The 24,591-nt window shown below is 45.6% G+C and overlaps 1 protein-coding gene across 3 annotated transcripts in view; it reads left to right on the top strand.

Annotated features, from left to right (window-relative positions):
- LOC143781416 (MORN repeat-containing protein 3-like) overlaps positions 1–24,591 on the top strand; it is a 50,815-nt gene that overhangs the window by 17,783 nt on the left and 8,441 nt on the right. For all 3 annotated transcript variants that reach the window (XM_077268016.1, XM_077268014.1, XM_077268015.1), the window contains exons 2-3: positions 3,660–3,770; positions 5,866–6,023. In XM_077268016.1, coding sequence (XP_077124131.1) covers positions 3,660–3,770; positions 5,866–6,023 — 269 coding nt within the window. The remainder of the gene's footprint in view (positions 1–3,659; positions 3,771–5,865; positions 6,024–24,591) is intronic.

Here is a 24,591-nt window from a genome sequence, read left to right as displayed (position 1 = left end):
ACAGGAAGTCGACATCTGTCAACGCTTTGCTACATGCTGGCTCATCTCATAACTATAGCACAATTAGGGCCGTCCCGGTCGGACAGTTCCTGAGGATGAGGCGGATCTGCTCCACTGACAGTAAATTCCTAGTACAGGCGGAGGATCTTAGGGGACGGTTTGAGTCCCGTGGATACAGCCATAGGACCATTAGGCAGGGGTTTGAAAGGGCGAGGAGAACACCACGGAGGGATTTACTGTATCCAAAGATCAAGAGACAAAGAACGCAAACAGATGGTGATAAGGTCCGGTTTATAACCACATACAACCACGAGTGGCTACATATGCGGGAGATATTGAAAAAACATTGGCCGGTCCTATTAACAGAACCCGCACTCACCTCATCTTTGGGCAATTTTCCATCAATGACCGCCAGGAGATCTCCCAATTTGGGTAACCTATTGGTGAGGAGTCATTATGTCCCCCCTGCGGTTAATCCCTTTGGCTCTAGGGGCCCCAGACTAGGCTAATTTAAGTGTGGCCATTGTGTAGCCTGTGTTAACATGCTACGGATTTCGACTTTCAAATCCTCTGACGGTTCCAAGATATATGACATTAGACAACACATTTCATGTGGCACGTCTAATGTCATATATTATGCCACATGCGGATGCTCTCGGATTTACATAGGACTTACGTCCAGAGAGCTCCGGATACGTGTCCGGGAACACGTCAGAGATATCAATGCCGCACGTACAGTCATTGATGAATCTGACCTGAAGACACTCCCTCGTCATTTCAAAAAATATCACAATTGTGATGCAGGGACTCTTCAGGTCAGGGGCATCGATTGTGTCCATCTCGGGGCCAGAGGTGGTAATTATAAAAAGGTATTGGCACAGCGAGAGGCTGCTTGGATCGTGCGCCTCAACACTCTGACCCCGAGTGGACTTAATGAAACCCTGAGCTTTTCCTCATTTTTGGGATAAACTGCCGACTCTCTTATCCTCCCACTCTTTGTTATTTTTAACCCTTGTTCTTCATTTATTTCAATTGAATTTATTATATCATCATGTGATCTATGTACCTGTGCATCCTCCTGGCCCCCTATTCGAGTGGGTCCCTTGGTGGGATTTTTGTCCATTTTTATTGTGGTTTTATTTATTATTTTCTCCTTTTTTTTATTCTTTTCAGTTCGTATAATATGCATTTGATGTCCCCTGACCCTTCTTGGACTCCTCATTGGACCATCTTTGCTGCAGCTTTGAACTTTGTCTATTGGCTATTTTTTAGCTGAATGCTATACATACAATGTATTTTCATCTATGGCAATTATTTGCCTAATTTGTATACTTTTGATAAATTGAGAATCTTGTTTATCTGGCATGTATGTGCGTATATATATTCATTGTATGTTCCCCTTGTTCATAGGTTTTCAGACATATGTGACACAGCGCAGCTTTCCCTGCACCTTTCTTTTGTTGTGATCATTAAGCCGATTCTAACATCGTATTACCCCGCTTATGTTAATTACCTGGTTGCATTTGGGGTATTTATGTGTATAGGCATATACTTACATATATGTATATCTATCAGGGTTTGCCTCTGATAGGCTAAATGCATATGGCGGTTCACAACCTGGTATTTACCTTTGATTCATGCCTAGTACATCGGCCTGAGTGCGCATGCGCGGCCTTTGGCTGCCTTGGTTCCCGGTCCGTGCGGCGTCTATCTGCCTCGCGCAGGCGCGGTGGGACTCTTTCCCACCGCGTCTGCGCGATGCTTGAGGCCGTTCCGGACCTGGGGCGGGGCGCCATGACCGCGCATGCGCCGCAACTATGGCCATGATTGGCAGAATCTTCACACGTGATTACTCACGTGGTATAGACCCGGAACTATTTGAGAGGTCCCATAATGGTCTGGGGCATTCCCCTTGAAAAAGCTAAAGCACCCGCGCTAGCGAAACGCGCGTCGGGGGTTCCGTTGGACTGAATCCTACCCGGTACACGCCACCTCCATATCTTGCCGGTAAGCGCCTAGTTGGTTGCCAGTATTCTTAGTGGAGTTTCTTTGTCCTTGGGACTTTGGGTTTTTCTGGCACGATTCAGTGTTCTAAATTTCCCAGATAATATGTTGCCTAGTTCTGTTCTAACCTATTGGTAAATTGTGTGACATGTGGTAATTACTAGTGATGAGCGAATATACTCGTTGCTCGGGTGATCTCCGCGTATTTGTTAGTGTTTGGAGATTTAGTTTTCATCACCTCAGCTGCATGATTTACAGCTGCTAGCCAGCCTGATTACATGTGGGGATTCCCTAACAACCAGGCAACCCCCACATGTACTCAGGCTGGCTAGTAGCTGTAAATCAATCAGTTGCGGTGATGAAAACTAAATCTCCGAACACTGACAAATACTCGGAGACCACCCGAGCAACGAGTACACTCGCTCATCACTAGTAATTAGTGATGAGCGAGTATACTTGTTATTCGAGATTTTCCGAGTATTTCGCGCGCTTGAAGATTTAGTTTATGTTGACACCGCTGCATGATTTGCGGCTGCTAGCCAGCTTGAGTACATGTGGGGGTTGCCTGGTTGTTAGGGAATCCCCACATGTACTCAGCCTGTCTAGTAGCCGCAAATCATCCAACTGATATCTCCGAGCACGCCAAAATACTCGGAGACCACCCGAGCGTGCTCGGAGAAAGTCAAGTAACGAGTATACTCGCTCATCACTAGTGGTAATATAATTTATACCAAAAACAGTGATTAATCTGGTTAGTCATATTGGACTGCTATTATTTTGAACACTACTCTACTGTATATCACATAAAATCCCAATAAAACATATTTAAGTTTGTGGGTGTAATGTGGAAAAAAGTTCATGGGGTGTGAATACTTTTTCAAGGCACTGTACTTCCCAGATTAGAGACACTCATCTGTACAGCATTGTTTCCCTTAACGGTTTGTAGGGTTCAGCATCCGGCCGGGGACATCCTGTGGCCGCTCATCGACAGCAGCATTCACATTTTGTCCAAAAAGTAACAAATGACATATTCAGCTAAAACACACTTATAAAGAAATCCACGTTCACATTACCAGGCCAAAAAAAATGAAATCAGGTAAATTTAACTTAACAAAAACCCTAAATAAATAATGAATAAGTACAAATAGTAAAAGTCACTATTAGAACCATTTTTACTACAGAAAAAAGGCACAAATGCAATAATGAATCAGAGCCACTATTTCTATGGGAACATTTTGAATAGTCCCTCTAAGGGTTCCCGATCCTGCGGTGCTGTCTGCGGCTTCTGTCTCCTGGTCCTCTGGTCTTTACATCCGCTGTCACATGGTCCTAACAGGTTGAAGTATCCGCCTGTCACATCCTATATGAAGGGGGCTGGCTATTAGGTCTGCCAAAGACCCCTCAGATGGGCTCTACAATGTAACAGGGCCTGGTCCTTCCACCATAGTAACATTATGCGGCCTCAGCTTTACTGAAACAGCAATTATTGTGATTCTCTCGATGTCCAATGTAGCTCACCCCTAGCAGGTGCCATTGTCCCCGGATAGTCAGTGTAACTCATCACTCATTATGGCTGATCATGGGAAGAGGTGGGACGGTAATTTGACATTGAGCACACCACAATCCTCAGAAAACTCTTGTGTCTACGATTCCAGGACCGGCGGACCTGCCTCTTCTAAAGGCCCAGAAATCAGAAGTGAGAAGCATTAAGTACACTAAAACTGGAGACAAATACACGGGAGGATGGATGAATAACCTGCCTCATGGTAAGACTGGATGGGTTGATTCATAAAAGCATTTACTCCAGAATTGTGCCACAAAAAGTTTTGAAAATTTGAGGCTGCGCTAACATTTTTAGTGTTCTTTCGGCATTTTCCCCCACCTTCAACAAAATGGGCAGAGCTCGGACAGGGGCAAAGCAATGGGCGCTCATTAAATTCATGACGAGTGGTGGCGTTAATTATGCCACAAATCATAGACTGGAGTAAGATTTGTGGTGAGGCGCAGCTGGAGGCTTGAGACCAATTCACATCTCGTCTAAATTATTAATGATTCAGGAACCTCGCACTGCACCCTGCCCACTCATCAAGGCTGGTAGGAAGATCTCCATAATCCTGTAGAACGTAAGCCCGCGAGGGCAGGGTCCTCGCCCCTCTGTATCAGTCTGTCATTGTTAGTTTGTTTACTGTAAGTGATATCTGTAACTTGTATGTAACCCCTCCTCATGTACAGCACCATGAAATCAATGGGGCTATATAAATAAATAATAATAATCATCATCAGCCTGGATGATTCAAGGCCGATATCTATATCATCTGTGGTGGCATAATGGACAAAAGCATACAAGTCAGCATGCCACAACTACTGGACATACATATTTTTAAAGAGAACCTGTCACCAGAAAAAAACACTATTATCCTCCAGATATGGGGTTATCTACAGCCTATTAGCGTTACTAACCTGCCCGCACTTGGCCAAGCGCAGCGGGGAGAAAATAATCTTTATTTTTATATAATCTTTATTTTTATTTAGCGCTAACATATTCTGCAGCACTTTACAGTTTGCACACATTATCATCGCTGTCCCCGTTGGGGCTCACAATCTAAATTCCCTATCAGTATGTCTTTGGAATGTGGGAGGAAACCGGAGAACCCGGAGGAAACCCACGCAAACATGGAGAGAACATACAAACTCTTTGCAGATGTTGTCCTTAGTGGGACTCCAGCGCTGCAAGGCTGCTGTGCTAACCACTGCGCCACCGTGCAAATGAAAAAGAATGGATGAAAATCCATCAAACACAAATTGAAAGACTCTTGTCTGCCTACAAAATGTGTGATACTTGCAGAAGTGGTTGCCACTAGTTACTAACCATGCAGGGTGCCCAAACTTTTGCATCGGCCCAGTTTCATTTTTGTAATTTTTAAAAAGTAAAACATGAAAATATTTTTTTTTGCCTAAAATACAAAGAAAATGTGTCATGTTTAACTTTAGCCCTTTTAGAGATCATTTCAACTTGCTTAACTGTTCACAATAACAGTAATTTTGACCAGGGGTACCCAAACTATTACACGCCACTGTATATATATATATATATATATATATATATATATATATATATATATATATATATATACATACAGTGGTTCTAAACCCCTTCATAGCGATATCTCAAGAATAGTTGAGTGTTCTGCCCAACATTTCATATGTATAGTGTACTGCAGTGGGGTTGGTGCAGTGTGACAGATATGCAGAGACCACAGGAAAGTTCACAGCAAGCGTGTTTAATGTCCAAACAAGTCACACAATAAACAGCACACGGTATCCTCCGGGTCGCAGCCGGGGCGTCCATACACAAGACCAGTTGACGAGGACGACTGCACCACCGTATCACGCTGCGGGATGCCAGGCGTTCGCTGCTCTTGGCTCTGTGTTACTTCACACAGGCTGGATGCCTCAGAGCCACCTGCTCTGCCACTTGCAAACAAGCACTGACACACCCAAACCCTACACTGCAGGGTTTTTAACTGTAATCTGTGGCCATGGGCCACTTGTAAGACCCGGCTTGGAGGAAGCGGACAGCCCCACTACCATCCTGTAGTCCGCTTCAAAAATCAAAGCCATTAACAGGTTTTCCTGAACATTACCTTGGCCAAGTAGCTTGACCAGGTCAACACTTACTTGTATTTTTCTTTGTGACTCACAGGCGTCCTGCTGTGAATATAAGGCAATCCAGCGGGTCTAATAAGACTCAGTCCACTTCCTGGGGGACACATATCGACTGTCGCATATGATCCCCCTCACTGCCTCACAATGGGTTCTCCAAGTTCATTTTTCTTTTCCTTTTTATTATTGATATCTTAGGGATAGGCACATACATCTACAAGAAAGCTCACGCCATCTATCAAGGAGACTGGATCCATGGGAAGAGGAGTGGGTACGGCACATTTGATGCAAAATCCACCAGCACTGGAGAATACATTAGAGTTTATGCCGGGAACTGGAGGAACGGCGAGAAATATGTAAGTTATTTCCTTTTCTCCAGGACACGTGAGACAACAGATTCTTGTAATTCTTTGTCCTGAAACTTGGAAAAGCTTCATTGTGATTGATGGAGAACACTGACTGTGCCTAAAGGCCTACATACTTGTTAAATTATGTGTATATAGACCGTATTTATATAGATATATATTCATAAAGAAATGTATACATAGACCCTGTAATGTAAATCCTGATTCCCTAGCAGATCATGTCTGGGGTGGAGAGGGTGATGACACTTGTTGATTTACGGTAATCAAACTTTTTTGTTCTCTGGGCCATAAGCCACCATCAGAATCGTTTGTGCACGGCTTATGGGAGAGATGCCCGTACACCATAGCTGGCGGTCGAGCTTTATACTAACCATTAGCTAAGCTGTACGGACACTATTACTATTAGGGCAAGTTCACACAAGCGTATAAAAAATCGTTCAGCGTTTCATTCAGAAAAGTGGGGAGATTATTATTTTTTCTCACTTGTCATCCGTACGCAATTGTTTTTTTTAAAGCAGCAATTAATAATTCACAGGACCACTCACAGTTTCCTATTTTACAGAATTGCAATGCATCCATAAAAATCGCATGTTATCTTAATATATACTTACCTTGTAATGTCTTCACATCCTGTTCCATCCAGATGTGTCCGGATCCCAGAATTCCAAGCGGCGGAAGTTCACCGACCTCCATATTGGGAAACCCAAGTGATGGCTGTCTCAATATGGAAACTGCTGGTGGTACCAGCCTCTTGCGCGGTAGCACCAGTGGAACACCGTCGCAAAAACGCCGCCGGGATCAGCCTTATGATTCACTGACTGCTGCCATCTTTGTATAGGAGGAGCGCATGCTCAGTTTTAATGTGACTGTGTCTATCTGTCTGCACAAAAATGGCGGCGGTCTGATTTACTGCGCCTGCGCGAATTACGCACAGGTGCAGTGAATCATTTGGCTGATCCCGGCAGCAAATGCGCAGCTTGTCTACAGGCAGAGGAAGCCGGACACATTGAAGAGGTTTTCACACGAACGAAAGTTCATTTTAAAAATTGTCTGTGTCTGACCGTGTACGGAGCATATCACATCTCCTGGGCAGGGGAGGAAGCAAAAGACAATACTGACATTACAGCAGGGGATCACAGAGGATTCATTTTGTGAGGTAAAATATTTCACTGACTGTTTTTAAACAATATTTTACCTCACAAAATGTATCCTCTGCGATCTCCTGCTGTAATGTCAGTATTGTCTTTTGCTTCCTCCCCTGCCCAGGAGCTGTGGTATGTTCTGTACACAGTCAGACACAGACAATTTTTAAAATGAACTTTTGTTCGTGGGAAAACCCCTTTAAAAAGCAAATATCAACACCAACATGGCTCCTCCTAAAAAGTATGCCAATGTCAATGAAAGGAAAGCAGCAACGTCGAAGACAACAATGGGCAAATGAGACTCTTGAAGAGCAACAGCATAGCTGGGACAAAACAATGCATATACTGTAGCACATGGGGTAGACAGGTCAAAGAAGAGAGCACAGATGGGAGAAGTCAGCACATGGGGAAAGAGAGAGTGGATAGGTGGGTGAGCCACATGGGGGTAGAGATTCTCAACCCTGCAAAGTCTGCCCCCATTGTGACATTACCGCCCTCTCATAGTATCGGGCCTCCATCTAGTAGTGTATATACGGCATCTGATTTTTTTTCACTTGAATGTGAGAGTCTAATCCGATTTACAGAAGAAACCAGTGCACTCTGCTATTTATTCACACGCAGATTCAGTCAGTCAAAACAAATTGATCATCTGCACTGCTCAATTAAATAACATTGGTCCGAGTGCTGTCTGATTTTTTTCACAGATAGGACTCTTGACTGAAAATATGGTTGTGTGAACTGTCACAGACCTGTTCTGGGCTCTGCTCCATCTGTCCTGGTCCATTGAACTGTCTTGTACTCCACGTCAGGCTTTGCAGGTGGCCTGGCAAGCTGCCATGCGATGGCCTGTCTGGGCCTATTTAACGGCTTCTAATACATACACGCAGGCTTTGGTATTAAATCTGAGACCAGTTTTGCAGTTTGTATGTGCACTCAGGCTGCATCTCGTCTCCTGTAGACCAGCGACATCTAGTACCTCTACGTACTTATCTATGGCTTCTTGTGACTTCTACCTGTCCCCGGGTCTCCTGACCTTCTCCATATCTGCCTGTGGTTTTCAGAACGTCTTCTTGGCTGTGTGCACTTTCCTTGGTTGCTTTCCCGTTACTCCAGAGTGTTATCTGCTACCTGCCTGCAGTTTCCAGCATTGCAATACTTGTCTGCAGTTTCCTGACGTCCTCCGCTTGCCTGTGGGTTTCTGCACTCCACCTGCCTGCCTGCTGTTTCATGATGTCCTCCACCTGCCTGCTTTTTCCTGCACTCTACTTGCCTGCCTGCAGTTTCCTGACATCCTCCACCGACCTGCAGTTTCCTGTACTTCCCCTGCTTGCCTGCGGTTTCTATCATTCCACTTGTTTATCTATGGTTTCAAGTCTCTCAATTCACCAACCTGTTGCACCGATGCCCGTGGCCCATGTGCCTACCTGGACTTTGTTCTTAAAGGATCCTACTGTAGTATAATAACCTTCTGACGGGCAGTTCAAGTTCCGGTTCAGCTTCACCCCTGTCTATATGTAGATCATATGAAATCTAATTATTGATGCTTTGGTGCATTTTTATGGCTGCCACTAAGTGGCTTTAACTCCATAAGAAATCAGCCAATTTTCATTTTTGCGTTTTCATTTTTCCTCCCCTTTTTTAAATAGCCACAACTTTTTAATTTTTCTGGTAACATAGACATATGAGGATATTCAGTGTTTTTTTTTTACACAAGTCATAGTTTTAAATGACACCATTCATTTTACCATATAGAATAAGGGACAATGATAAAATATTTCAAGGGCAGTGAAATGGTGAAAAAAACAAGCAATTCCACCACTATTTTGGGATTTTGATGGTGATACAAATTTTTCCTTCAATTGATTTGTGTAAGGTCTTGTATTTTTCATGTCCAGCTGGTATGTTTATCTGCCCAGTTGTGAGGTACATGATATGGCCCGATTTCAATGAAGTAACAAACCAAAATAAATAGAAATCGGGTATACTTAAATTCATCAACCACAAAAGATAACAACCCTAAAAAATAACTTTTAAAATTTTGGTTAAAAATTCCCAAATAGTTTAAAAAAAAATGCAAAAAATTACCAATACCTCAAGGGCTAAAGGGTAGAAAAGTATATTGCAGGGAAAGGGACACTTTATTGCTAAAGTTCCATAGTCTTATGTTGACCCTAATAGGTCCCTATTAAGCTGTGAACCTTCCTAGCAGTGGAGGTTGGCACCCTAGATTTCGATATGGCGCCCCCACTCAGGGTCGGCTGTCCTTTATATTCCCTGCAGTTATTATTTATTGTTATAGCGCCATTTATTCCATGGCGCTTTACATGTGAGGAGGGGTATACATAAAAACAAGTACAATAATCTTAAACAATACAGGTCACGACTGGTACAGTAGGAGAGAGGACCCTGCCCCCGAGGGCTCACAATCTACAAGGGATGGGTGAGGATACAATAGGTGAGAGTGTGCCTTGCCCAGACGCGCGTTTCGGCGTGTGCCTTCGTCAGGGGGGACGCATCGGGGCAAGGCACATCCAGGGACTCCTACCAGCCTTAGCAGGTAAATACCAGATGGCTTTTTTCTCCACTATCTCCTCTATGCCCATCTCATTGCATATGGGTTGTACCACGGTGACACCATTTTGATCATTGTTTATATTATGTTTTGAACACCGTTTTGTGTCATTTACTCTTCTGCCACCCCAGCAAATATGCACACGCACTTTATCCAGTCACACACCTTCTGATATCCCTGCTTTGGTATATTATGTGTTATGATCCGGTGGTAGGATCACCAAACTGATCAGATAGGTAAACCTGAATATTAGGACAAGCTCCGGGGATGTGGGAACTATACCGACCGCAATCCTGATCCTATCCACACACACTAAAGGCAGCCGTGGAGCGTTACCTAAAAACTTAGACGCCTCTTCACAGCCTGAGAAACTAACTACCCCTAGAGAGAAAGCAAGCCTCACTTGCCTCAGAGAAATAACCCCAAAGTTTAGACAGCCCCCCACAAATAATAACGGTGAGTTAAGGGGAAAATACAAACGTAGGAATGAAAAACAGGTTTAAGCAAATGAGGCCCGCTAACACTAAATAGACAGAAGATAGCAAGGAGTCTGTGCGGTCGGTACAAAAACTATCAAAAACAATCCACGCAGAAAGTGCAAGAACCCCCACACCGACTCACGATATGAGGGGCGCACTCTGCACCCCAGAGCTACCAGCAAGCGAAGAATCACATATAAGCAAGCTGGACTGAACTCATCATATACTGAGAAACATTTTCAAGGAAACAATGAGCAAAAGAACTAGCAAGACTTAGCTTCTCCGGCAGGAGACAGGTCACAAGGAAAATCCAGGAGAGGTCAGAACCAGTACTGAGTACAACGACAGCAGGCAACAAGTGAAGGTCCAGGTGGAATTAAATAGGGACCAGCATAGCAGGAAATGAGGCAGCTGAGCCCTGCTACAGACCTGCAGTATCGCTAAAGGCCACCAGAGGGAGCCCAGATGGAATTCACAACAGCACCCCCCCCTTGAGGAGGGGTCACCGAACCCTCACCAGAGCCCCCCGGCCGATCAGGACGAGCCGAATGAAAGGCACGAACCAAATCGGCCGCATGGACATCAGAGGCGACACCCCAGGAATTATCCTCCTGACCATAGCCCTTCCACTTAACCAAGTACTGAAGCTTCCGTCTCGAAATACGAGAATCCAAGATCTTCTCCACCACATACTCCAATTCTCCCTCGACCAAGACCGGAGCAGGAGGATCAACAGAAGGAACCACAGGCACCACATATCTCCGCAACAATGACCTATGGAACACATTGTGAATGGCAAACGATGCTGGGAGGTCCAAACGAAATGACACAGGGTTGAGGATTTCCAAAATCTTATAAGGACTGATGAAACGAGGCTTGAACTTAGGAGAGGAAACCTTCATCGGAACATAACGAGAAGACAACCCTACCAAATCCCCTACAAGAAGTCGGGGACCCGCACAGCGACGGCGGTTAGCAAAGCGCTGAGCCTTCTCTTGTGACAACGTCAAATTGTCCACCACGTGGTTCCAAATCTGCTGCAACCTATCCACCACAGAATCCACCCCAGGACAGTCAGAAGGCTCAACCTGACCTGAGGAAAAACGAGGATGAAAACCAGAATTGCAAAAAAAAGGCGAAACCAAAGTAGCAGAACTAGCCCGATTATTGAGGGCGAACTCAGCCAATGGCAAAAAAGTCACCCAATCATCCTGATCAGTAGAAACAAAACATCTCAGATAAGTCTCCAAGGTCTGATTAGTTCGTTCGGTTTGGCCATTCGTTTGAGGATGGAAGGCCGATGAAAAAGATAATTCAATGCCCATCTTAGCACAAAAGGACCGCCAAAATCTGGACACAAACTGGGATCCTCTGTCAGACACAATGTTCTCAGGAATACCATGCAAACGAACCACATTCTGAAAAAATAGTGGAACCAAATCTGTTGTGAATTTGGATTCTGGGCTCCCCCGGTGGCTACTGGTGGAATTGAACTGGTGTCTTCATCTTCTCTGTTCACCTGTTCCCATCAAGATGTGGGAGTCGCTATATAACCTTGCTGCTCTGTTAGTTGCTTGCCGGTCAACAATGTTATCAGAAGCCTCTCTGTGCTTGTTCCTGCTCCTAGACAACTACTAGATAAGTTGGACTCTTGTCCATGTTTGTTTTTGCATTTTTGTTCCAGTTCACAGCTGTAGTTTCGTTACTGTGTCTGGAAAGCTCTTGTGAACAGGAATTGCCACTCTGGTGTTATGAGTTAATGCCAGAGTTTTAAAGTAATTTCTGGATGGTGTTTTGATAGGGTTTTTAGCTGACCATGAAAGTGTCCTTCCTGTCTTCTGCTATGTAGTAAGTGGACCTCAAATTTGCTAAACCTATTTTCATACTACGTTTGTTATTTCATCTTGATTCACCGCCAATACATGTGGGGGGCCTCTGTCTCCTTTCGGGGTATTTCTCTAGAGGTGAGCTAGGACTAATATTTTCCTCTGCTAGTTTTATTTAGTCCTCCGGCTGGTGCTGGGCATCTAGAATCAACGTAGGCATGCTACCCGGCCACTGCTAGTTGTGCGTTAGGTTTAGTTCATGGTCAGCTCAGTTTCCATCTTCCAAGAGCTAGTTCCTATATATGCTTATGCTATGATCTCTTGCCATTGAGATCATGACAGTTTGACCGGACCCCTAAAGGGTTAAAATCCTTGGCTGAGAAAGGAGAGAAATAAGTAGTCTGCTGAAATTTTTTTTTTTTTTTTTTTTTTCTCTCCTTTGAATGGCTCTGTGTTCACCTGTTTGCAATGGATCTTCAGAGTGTAACTGCAGGTTTGAATAATCTCGCCACGAAGGTACAAAATTTGCAAGATTTTGTTTGTCATGCACCTGTATCTGAGCCGAGAATTCCTTTGCCGGAATTTTTCTCGGGGAATAGATCTGGGTTTCAGAATTTTCGAAATAATTGCAAATTATTTTTGTCCCTGAAATCTCGCTCTGCCGGAGATCCTGCACAGCAGGTCAGGATTGTGATTTCCTTGCTCCGGGGCGACCCTCAAGACTGAGCTTTTTCATTGACACCAGGGGATCCTGCGTTGCTCAATGTGGATGCGTTTTTTCTGGCCTTGGGGTTGCTTTATGACGAACCTCATTTGGAGCTTCAGGCAGAAAAAACGTTGATGTCCCTATCTCAGGGGCAAGATGAAGCGGAAATTTACTGCCAAAGATTCCGTAAATGGTCTGTGCTTACTCAGTGGAATGAGTGCGCCCTGGCGGCGACTTTCAGAGAGAGTCTCTCTGATGCCATTAAGGATGTTATGGTGGGGTTCCCTGTGCCTGCGGGTCTGAATGAGTCCATGACAATGGCTATTCAGATCGATAGGCGTTTGCGGGAGCGCAAACCAGTGCACCATCTGGCGGTGTCCACTGAGAAGTCGCCAGAGAGTATGCAGTGTGATAGAATTCTGTCCCGAAGCGAGCGGCAGAATTTTAGACGGAAAAATGGGTTGTGTTTCTATTGTGGTGATTCTACTCATGTTATATCAGCATGCTCTAAGCGCACTAAAAAGCTTGGTAAATCTGTTTCCATTTGCACCTTACCGTCTAAGTTTATTCTATCTGTGACCCTGATTTGCTCTTTGTCATCTATTACCACGGACGCCTATGTCGACTCTGGCGCCGCTTTGAGTCTTATGGATTGGTCCTTTGCCAAACGCTGTGGGTATGATTTAGAGCCTTTGGAGACTCCTATTCCTCTGAAGGGGATTGACTCCACCCCATTGGCTAATAATAATAAACCACAATACTGGACACAAGTAACTATGCGTATTAATCCGGATCACCAGGAGATTATTCGCTTTCTGGTGCTGTATAATCTACATGATGATTTGGTGCTAGGATTGCCTTGGCTGCAATCTCACAACCCAGTCCTCGACTGGAGAGCTATGTCTGTGTTGAGCTGGGGATGTAAGGGGGCTCATGGGGATGTACCTGTGGTTTCCATTTCATCATCTATTCCCTCTGAAATTCCTGAGTTCCTGTCTGACTATCGTGACGTCTTTGAAGAATCCAAGCTTGGTTCGTTACCTCCGCACCGAGAGTGCGATTGTGCCATAGATTTAATCCCGGGTAGTAAATACCCAAAGGGTCGTTTATTTAATCTGTCTGTGCCTGAACATGCTGCTATGCGTGAATATATAAAGGAGTCCTTGGAAAAGGGACATATTCGTCCATCGTCATCTCCCTTAGGAGCCGGTTTTTTCTTTGTGTCAAAAAAAAGACGGCTCTTTGAGACCATGTATTGATTATCGGCTTTTGAATAAAATCACTGTTAAATATCAATACCCATTGCCGTTGCTGACTGATTTGTTTGCTCGCATAAAGGGGGCCAAGTGGTTCTCTAAGATTGACCTTCGTGGGGCGTATAATTTGGTGCGAATCAGGCAGGGGGATGAGTGGAAAACCGCATTTAATACGCCCGAGGGCCACTTTGAGTATTTAGTGATGCCTTTTGGTCTTTCTAATGCTCCGTCAGTTTTCCAGTCCTTTATGCATGATATTTTTCGCGATTATTTGGATAAATTTATGATTGTGTATCTGGATGATATTCTGATTTTTTCGGATGACTGGGACTCTCATGTCCAGCAAGTCAGGAGGGTTTTTCAGGTTTTGCGGTCTAATTCTTTGTGTGTGAAGGGTTCTAAGTGTGTTTTTGGGGTACAGAGGATTTCCTTTTTGGGATATATTTTTTCCCCCTCTTCCATTGAAATGGATCCTGTCAAGGTTCAAGCTATTTGTGATTGGACGCAGCCCTCTTCTCTTAAGAGTCTTCAGAAATTTTTGGGCTTTGCTAACTTTTATCGTCGATTTATTGCTGGTTTTTCGGATATTGCTAAGCCATTGACCGATTTGACTAAGAAGGGTGCTGATGTTGCTGATTGGTCCCCTGATGCTGTGGAGGCCTTTCGGGAGCTTAAGCGCCGTTTTTCCTCTGCCCCTGTGTTGCGTCAGCCTGATGTTGCTCTACCTTTTCAGGTTGAGGTCGACGCTTCTGAGATCGGAGCTGGGGCAGTGTTGTCGCAGAAAAGTTCTGACTGCTCCGTGATGAGGCCTTGTGCCTTCTTTTCCCGTAAATTTTCGCCCGCTGAGCGGAATTATGATGTTGGGAATCGGGAGCTTTTGGCCATGAAGTGGGCTTTTGAGGAGTGGCGCCATTGGCTTGAGGGGGCCAGACATCAGGTGGTGGTATTGACTGACCACAAAAATTTGGTTTATCTTGAGACCGCCAGGCGCCTGAATCCTAGACAGGCGCGCTGGTCAGTATTTTTCTCTCGGTTTAATTTTGTGGTGTCATACCTACCGGGTTCTAAGAATGTTAAGGCGGATGCCCTTTCTAGGAGTTTTGAGCCTGACTCGCCTGGTAACTCTGAGCCCACAGGTATCCTTAAGGATGGAGTGGTATTGTCAGCCGTTTCTCCAGACCTGCGGCGGGCCTTGCAGGAGTTTCAGGCGGATAGACCTGATCGTTGCCCACCTGATAAACTGTTTGTTCCTGATGATTGGACCAGTAGAGTCATCTCTGAAGTTCATTCTTCTGCGTTGGCAGGTCATCCTGGCATTTTTGGTACCAGGGATTTGGTGGCAAGGTCCTTCTGGTGGCCTTCCCTGTCACGAGATGTGCGAGGCTTTGTGCAGTCTTGTGACGTTTGTGCTCGGGCCAAGCCTTGTTGTTCTCGGGCTAGTGGATTGTTGTTGCCCTTGCCTATTCCTAAGAGGCCTTGGACGCACATCTCGATGGATTTTATTTCAGATCTGCCTGTTTCTCAGAAGATGTCTGTCATCTGGGTGGTGTGTGACCGTTTCTCTAAGATGGTCCATTTGGTTCCTCTGCCCAAGTTGCCTTCTTCTTCCGAGTTGGTTCCTCTGTTTTTTCAAAATGTTGTTCGTTTGCATGGTATTCCTGAGAATATCGTTTCTGACAGAGGGACCCAATTCGTGTCTAGATTTTGGCGGGCATTCTGTGCTAGGATGGGCATAGATTTATCTTTTTCGTCCGCTTTCCATCCTCAGACGAATGGCCAGACTGAGCGGATTAATCAGACCCTGGAGACATATCTGAGGTGTTTTGTGTCTGCTGACCAGGATGATTGGGTTGCTTTTTTGCCATTGGCGGAGTTCGCTCTCAATAATCGGGCCAGCTCTGCCACTTTGGTGTCCCCGTTTTTCTGTAATTCGGGGTTTCATCCTCGATTTTCCTCTGGTCAGGTGGAATCTTCGGATTGTCCTGGAGTGGATGCTGTGGTGGAGAGATTGCATCAGATCTGGGGGCAGGTGGTGGACAATTTGAGGTTGTCCCAGGAGAAGACTCAGCTTTTTGCTAACCGCCGTCGTCGTGTTGGTCCTCGTCTTCGTGTTGGGGACTTGGTGTGGTTGTCTTCTCGTTTTGTCCCTATGAGGGTCTCTTCTCCTAAGTTTAAGCCTCGGTTCATCGGCCCGTATAAGATATTGGAGATTCTTAACCCTGTTTCCTTCCGTTTGGACCTCCCTGCATCCTTTTCTATTCATAACGTTTTTCATCGGTCATTATTGCGCAGGTATGAGGTACCGGTTGTGCCTTCCGTTGAGCCTCCTGCTCCGGTGTTGGTTGAGGGTGAGTTGGAGTACGTTGTGGAAAAGATCTTAGACTCTCGTGTTTCCAGACGGAGACTCCAGTATCTGGTCAAGTGGAAGGGATACGGCCAGGAGGATAATTCTTGGGTGAATGCATCTGATGTTCATGCCTCTGATCTGGTTCGTGCCTTTCATAGGGCCCATCCTGATCGCCCTGGTGGTTCTGGTGAGGGTTCGGTGCCCCCTCCTTGAGGGGGGGGTACTGTTGTGAATTTGGATTCTGGGCTCCCCCGGTGGCTACTGGTGGAATTGAACTGGTGTCTTCATCTTCTCTGTTCACCTGTTCCCATCAAGATGTGGGAGTCGCTATATAACCTTGCTGCTCTGTTAGTTGCTTGCCGGTCAACAATGTTATCAGAAGCCTCTCTGTGCTTGTTCCTGCTCCTAGACAACTACTAGATAAGTTGGACTCTTGTCCATGTTTGTTTTTGCATTTTTGTTCCAGTTCACAGCTGTAGTTTCGTTACTGTGTCTGGAAAGCTCTTGTGAACAGGAATTGCCACTCTGGTGTTATGAGTTAATGCCAGAGTTTTAAAGTAATTTCTGGATGGTGTTTTGATAGGGTTTTTAGCTGACCATGAAAGTGTCCTTCCTGTCTTCTGCTATGTAGTAAGTGGACCTCAAATTTGCTAAACCTATTTTCATACTACGTTTGTTATTTCATCTTGATTCACCGCCAATACATGTGGGGGGCCTCTGTCTCCTTTCGGGGTATTTCTCTAGAGGTGAGCTAGGACTAATATTTTCCTCTGCTAGTTTTATTTAGTCCTCCGGCTGGTGCTGGGCATCTAGAATCAACGTAGGCATGCTACCCGGCCACTGCTAGTTGTGCGTTAGGTTTAGTTCATGGTCAGCTCAGTTTCCATCTTCCAAGAGCTAGTTCCTATATATGCTTATGCTATGATCTCTTGCCATTGAGATCATGACACAAATCGGAGGAGGAAGGCAGCTTAGGCAAGGGCACCAAATGGACCATTTTAGAAAAACGATCACAAACCACCCAGATAACAGACATCCTCTGAGAGACTGGAAGATCCGAAATGAAATCCATGGAAATATGTGTCCATGGCCTCTTCGGGACAGGCAAAGGCAAAAGCAATCCACTGGCACGAGAACAGCAAGGCTTGGCCCGAGCACAAATCCCACAGGACTGCACAAAGGAACGCACATCCCGCGACAAGGAAGGCCACCAAAAGGACCTAGCCACCAAATCCCTGGTACCAAAAATCCCAGGATGACCCGCCAACACCGAAGAATAAACCTCGGAAATGACTACTGGTCCATCTATCCAGGACAAACAGTCTCTCCGGTGGACAACGGTCAGGTCTATTGGCCTGAAATTCCTGCAGCACCTGTCGCAAATCAGGGGAGATGGCAGACAAAATCACCCCCTCTCTGAGGATACCAGCCGGTTCAGAAACTCCCGGAGAGTCTGGCACAAAGCTCCTAGAAAGGGCATCAGCCTTCACGTTCTTCGAACCCGGAAGGTATGAAACCACGAAATCGAAACGGGAGAAAAACAGCGACCATCGAGCCTGTCTAGGATTCAGCCGTTTAGCCGACTCGAGATAAGTCAAATTCTTGTGATCTGTCAAGACCACCACACAATGTTTGGCTCCCTCAAGCCAATGTCGCCACTCCTCAAATGCCCACTTCATTGCCAACAACTCCCGATTACCAACATCATAATTCCGCTCTGCAGGCGAAAACTTTCTTGAAAAGAAAGCACATGGCCTCATCACAGAGCCATCAGAGCTTCTCTGTGACAAGACAGCCCCTGCTCCAATCTCAGAAGCATCAACCTCGACCTGGAAGGGAAGAGAGACATCCGGCTGACGCAAGACAGGAGCCGAAGAAAACCGACGTTTCAGCTCCTGAAAGGCCTCCACGGCCACAGGAGACCAATTAGTCACATCAGAACCCTTCTTGGTCAAATCCGTCAAAGGCTTAACCACACTGGAAAAATTAGTGATGAAGCGACGGTAAAAGTTAGCAAAACCCAAGAACTTCTGAAGACTCTTTACCGATGTAGGTTGAGTCCAGTCATAAATAGCCTGGAGCTTAGCTGGGTCCATCTCAATGGTAGAAGGAGAAAAAATAAAGCCCAAAAAGGAAACCTTCTGGACTCCGAAGAGACATTTAGAGCCCTTCACAAACAAGGCATTGGCTCGCAGGACCTGAAATACCATCCTGACCTGCTTCACATGAGATTCCCAATCATCAGAAAAGACCAAAATATCATCCAGGTACACAATCATAAATCTATCCAGATACTCTCGGAAGATGTCGTGCATGAAGGACTGGAACACAGAAGGGGCATTAGAAAGGCCAAAAGGCATCACCAAGTACTCAAAATGGCCTTCGGGCGTGTTAAATGCTGTTTTCCATTCATTGCCCTGCTTTATACACACAAGATTATACGCTCCACGAAGATCTATCTTGGTGAACCAACTGGCCCCCCTAATGCGAGCAAACAGGTCGGACAACAGTGGCAAAGGATACTGAAATTTGACCGTGATGTTATTCAGAAGGCGATAATCTATACAGGGTCTCAGAGAACCATCCTTCTTGGCCACAAAAAAGAACCCGGCGCCCAAAGGGGACGAGGACGGGCGAATATGCCCCTTCTCCAAAGACTCCTTTATATAACCGCATAGCGGCATGTTCTGGTACAGATAAATTAAAAAGTCGTCCCTTAGGGAACTTACTACCAGGAATCAAATTTATAGCGCAATCACAATCCCTATGAGGAGGTAGGGCACTGGACTTGGGCTCATCAAATACATCCTGGTAGTCCGACAAAAATTCAGGGACTTCAGAAGGAGTAGAAGAAGCAATTGACACCAAAGGAGCATCACCATGAATCCCCTGGCAACCCCAACTTGACACAGACATTGCTTTCCAATCCAGAACTGGATTATGAGCCTGCAGCCATGGCAGACCCAACACGACAACATCATGCAAATTATGTAACACAAGAAAGCGAATCACCTCCTGATGTGCAGGAGTCATGCACATGGTCACTTGAGCCCAGTACTGAGGTTTATTCTTGGCCAATGGCGTGGCATCAATTCCCTTTAGTGGAATAGGGAATTGCAAAGGCTCCAAGATAAAACCACAGCGCCTGGCAAAGGACAAATCCATCAAATTCAGGGCAGCACCTGAATCCACAAAAGCCATAACTGAGTAGGATGACAGAGAGCAAATCAAAGTAACAGACAAAATGAATTTAGGCTGTACAGTACCAATGGTGACAGACTTAGCAAAGTTTTTTGTGCGCTTAGAACAATCTGAGATAACATGAGCAGGATCACCACAGTAAAAGCACAACCCATTCTGACGTCTGTGATTTTGCCGTTCATTTCTGGTCAGAATCCTGTCACATTGCATAGACTCAGGCTTCTGCTCAGAAAATACCGCCAGATGGCGCACAGGTTTGCGCTCCCGCAAACGCTGATCAATCTGAATGGCCAAAGACATTGACTCATTCAGACCCACAGGTGTGGGGAACCCCACCATAACATCCTTAAGGGCTTCAGAAAGACCCTTTCTGAAAATCGCTGCCAGGGCACACTCATTCCACTGAGTGAGCACAGACCATTTCCTAAACTTCTGACAGTAAACCTCTGCTTCATCCTGACCCTGGGAGAGAGCCAGCAAAGCCTTTTCTGCTTGGTCTACCAGATTTGGTTCCTCATAGAGCAATCCAAGCGCCAGAAAAAACGCATCCACATTTAGCAATGCAGGATCTCCTGGCGCCAGAGAGAATGCCCAATCTTGAGGGTCACCACGCAACAAAGAAATAACAATTTTAACTTGCTGGACAGGATCACCAGAGGAACGAGGTCTCAGAGAAAGGAATAATTTGCAATTATTTTTAAAGTTCAAAAACCTAGATCTGTCTCCGGAGAACAGCTCAGGAATAGGTATCTTAGGCTCTGACATAGGACTGTGGACCACATAATCCTGAATGCCCTGTACCCTTGCAGTGAGACGATCCACACTAGAAGACAGACTCTGAATGTCCATAGCTGCAGCTGAATTCTGAACCACCCATAGATTAAGGGGAGGAGAGTGTTATGATCCTTAGTGGTTGAGGATCACAAATTACTCCAGCTAAGTAACAAACATAGGACAAGCTCTAGGGAGGTGGCAAACTGGACTGACCGCAAATCTGAACCTATCCAAACACACTAGAAGTAGCCGGTGAACGTGCCTAAAAATCCTAGACGTCTCGAGCCAGCCTGAGGAACTAACTACCCCTAGAGAGAAAGAAAGACCTCTCTTGCCTCCAGAGAAATAATCCCCAAAGATATAGAAGCCCCCAACAAATAATAACGGTGAGGTAAGAGGAAGGCACATACACAGGGATGAAAGCAGATTCAGAAAATGAGGCCCACTAATACTAGATAGCAGAAAACAGAAAAGGGAATCTATGCGGTCAGTAAAAAACCCTTACAAAATATCCACTCTGAGATTTCAAGAACCCCCGCACCAACTAACGGTGTGGGGGGAGAAACTCAGTCCCCTAGAGCAACCAGCAAGCCAGGAAATCACATTTTAGCAAGCTGGACAAGAAACATGATGAATGCTGATTCAAAAAATGAACAAACAAAATCTTAGCTTGTCTTGGAGAGACTGGGAGCAAGGTAGTCACAAGGAATCTGAAGAGCACTGAATACATTTATAGCAGGCAAGGAACTGAGTATCCAGGTGAGCTAAATAGGAAACCAACCAAGGATAACGAACCAGCTGATGCAGCCAACCTGCAGAAAGACAACACTACACAGTACCGCTTGTGACCACTAGAGGGAGCCCAAAAATAGAGTTCACAACAGGAGAGAGGCTGGACACACTGCAGAGGAAAAAAAAAAAAAATGAACTCAGGATTTCTCTTATCCCTCTTTTGCGATGCATTAACTCTTTACGGGCCTGCTGTACTGTTATGATCCGGTGGTAGGATCACCAACCTGACCAGATAGGTAAACCTGAATATTAGGACAAGCTCCGGGGATGTGGGAACTATACCGACCGCAATCCTGATCCTATCAACACACACTAAAGGCAGCCGTGGAGCGTTACCTAAAAACCTAGACGCCTCTTCACAGCCTGAGAAACTAACTACCCCTAGAGAGAAAGCAAGCCTCACTTGCCTCAGAGAAATAACCCCAAAGTTTAGACAGCCCCCCACAAATAATAACGGTGAGTTAAGGGGAAAATACAAACGTAGGAATGAAAAACAGGTTTAAGCAAATGAGGCCCGCTAACACTAAATAGACAGAAGATAGCAAGGAGTCTGTGCGGTCGGTACAAAAACTATCAAAAACAATCCACGCAGAAAGTGCAAGAACCCCCACACCGACTCACGATGTGAGGGGCGCACTCTGCACCCCAGAGCTACCAGCAAGCGAAGAATCACATATAAGCAAGCTGGACTGAACTCATCATATACTGAGAAACATTTTCAAGGAAACAATGAGCAAAAGAACTAGCAAGACTTAGCTTCTCCAGCAGGAGACAGGTCACAAGGAAAATCCAGGAGAGGTCAGAACCAGTACTGAGTAAAACGACAGCAGGCAACAAGTGAAGGTCCAGGTGGAATTAAATAGGGACCAGCATAGCAGGAAATGAGGCAGCTGAGCCCTGCTACAGACCTGCAGTATCGCTAAAGGCCACCAGAGGGAGCCCAGACGGAATTCACAACAATTATGTGTAGCATGATTATTATTATTATTGTACATTTTTATAGCGCCATTTATTCCATGGCGCTTTACATGTGAAATACGGGGCAAATATGGACAAATACATTAAACATGAGCAAAAAACAAGGCACACGGGTACATAAGGAGGGAGGACCTTGCCCGCGAGGGCTCACAGTCTGCAGGGGATGGGTGATGATACACTAGGAGAGGGTAGAGCTGGTTGTGCGGCGGTTCAGTTCGGTGATTATGATTTATTTTACTGATTATATTACACGTATACATAGATATGCACACATATGTTGAATTCTCGTCTTAGCTATACTAATTAATTATCTATGCCTGTTATTAATTCTTGAATTTTGTATGTCCCTGGTGTAGTGCCCATCTTTGGTATCTGTTCTCACTCTGCCACATTATCATATATTTTAATAAATTTTGTTACATATACCCTATTGGACGTTTTTTCGGTTTGTTTCTTCGTGTCTTAAGTTTTAGAAATCTAGCGGAGAAGAAGGATGAAATAGCGGACAGACATTGAGGGATTCTGGTTAGTAAGGTGGTGATATCTGGTCTAGAGATGTAGATCTTTGTGTCATCAGCATAGAGGTGATACTGAAAACCGTGAGATTCTATGAGCTGTCCCAGGCCGAAGGTGTAAATGGGGATGAGCAGTGGCCCTAGGACTGAACCTTGCGGGACTCCGACAGATAGGGGGCGAGGTGTGTGAGTGGGAGACGCTGAATGTCCGGTCTGTTAGGTATGAGGGTCTGTAATAATAGGGAATGGTCCACTGTTTCAAAGGCAGAGGACAGGTTCAGGAGGAGGAGGACAGAGTAGTGTCGCTTGCTCTTGGCGTTAATAGGTCATTGGTCTTTGGTGACCTTAGTTAGGGCACATTCAGTGGAGTGGTGTGACCGGAAGCCAGATTGTAAGCTGTCGAAGAGGGAGCAGGAACAGAGATGGGAGGACAGTTCAAGATGGACGTGTTGTTCCAGTAGTTTTGAGGCATAGGGGAGAAGTGATATAGGGCGATAGCTAGATACAGAGGATGGGTCAAGAGAGGGCTTTTTGAGGATAGGTGTGATTGAGGCATGTTTAAAGCTTGAGGGGAAGCACCAGTTGTTAGTGATAGGTTGAAGAGATAGGTTAGGGTTGGGATGAAGACTGTGGCGAGGTTTGGGATGAAGTGGGAAGGAATCGGGTCAAGGGCACAGGTGGTGAGATGCGATCTTGAAAGTAAAGTGGAGAGTCTATCTTCTGTAATGGTGGAGAAGTTGGTTTTGGAGGTGGAGGGCTGGGCTGCTGGGAGGAAGGGCTCTGGGGGTTGTCGACTAAAACTGTCTCTGCTGTTATCAATATTCTGCTTGTAAAATGAGGCAAAGTCTTCATCTGAGATGAGTGGGGAGGGAGGAGGTGCTGGGGGACGGAGGAGAGCATTGAAGGAGTTGAATAACTGTTTAGGTTTTTGAGACAGGTAGGATATGAGGGATGAGAAGTAGGTTTGTTTAGTTGTGGCGAGTGTGGCCTTGAAAGTAGTGAGGGACTATTTGAATGCGATGAAGTGCTCGTTGGAGTGAGATCTTTTCCATCTCCGCTCAGCAGCCCTGGAAGCTCACCTCAGTCCTTTGGTCAGGCTGGTGTTCTAGGGCTGTCTGTTGATTTTGCGAGCTTTGGTATGTGTGAGAGGGGCAACAGATTCCAAAGCTACAGCTATTATGGTGTTATATATAGTGGCAGCGTCATCCACATTGTGTAGGGAACTTATTTCTGTAAGAGGGAGAAGGGATTCAGAGAGTGAGTGTAGATCGAAGTGTTTAAGATTTCTGCGAGGGTGTGCAAGTTTGTGGGTTGGGGGTTGTAGACAAGGAGTTGAGAGGGAAGAGAATGTGAGTAGGTTGTGGTCAGAAAGAGGAGGAGGTGAGTTAGAGAGGTTAGGTAGGGAGCAGAAGCGGGTGAAGATGAGGTCCAGTGTGTGGCCATCTTTTTGAGTAGCTGCAGAAGACCATTGAGTGAGGCCGAAGGAGGAAGTGAGAGATAGAAGCTTAGTGGCAGCTGAGAGGGAAGTGTCAATGGGGATGTTGAAGTCACCCAAGATGATAGTGGGAATGTCAGTGGAGAGGAAGTGAAGTAGCCAGGTGGTCAAAGAAGGTGGTGGCTGGCCCTGGGGGGCGGTAAATGACAGCCAGTTTGAGGCTGGAGGGGGAGTAGATGCGCACAGAGTGCACCTCAATGGAAGGGAGGGTAACAGAGGGTGGTAATTGGATTGGGGTGAAGGAGCACTTATCTGACAGGAGAAAACCAACTCTTCCACCATGCTTTCTGCTGGGGCGGGGTGTGTGGAATCCACCATACGAAAGTACAGCAGGAGAGCCTGTGTCAGAAGGGGTGAGCCAGGTTTCGGTGATGGTGAGGAAGGAAAGTTTGGTAGTAACAAAAAGATCATGGATGTAGGAAACCTTGTTGCAGACAGAGCGAGCGTTCCACAGAGCTCCTGTTAGTGGGACTAGG

The sequence above is a fragment of the Ranitomeya variabilis genome, chromosome 6 (assembly GCF_051348905.1).
Source record: "Ranitomeya variabilis isolate aRanVar5 chromosome 6, aRanVar5.hap1, whole genome shotgun sequence".
Classification (NCBI taxonomy): Eukaryota; Metazoa; Chordata; class Amphibia; order Anura; family Dendrobatidae; genus Ranitomeya; species Ranitomeya variabilis.
The sequence above is the reverse complement of the archived record's forward strand: the minus strand, read 5'-3'. Positions and strand labels throughout refer to the sequence as shown.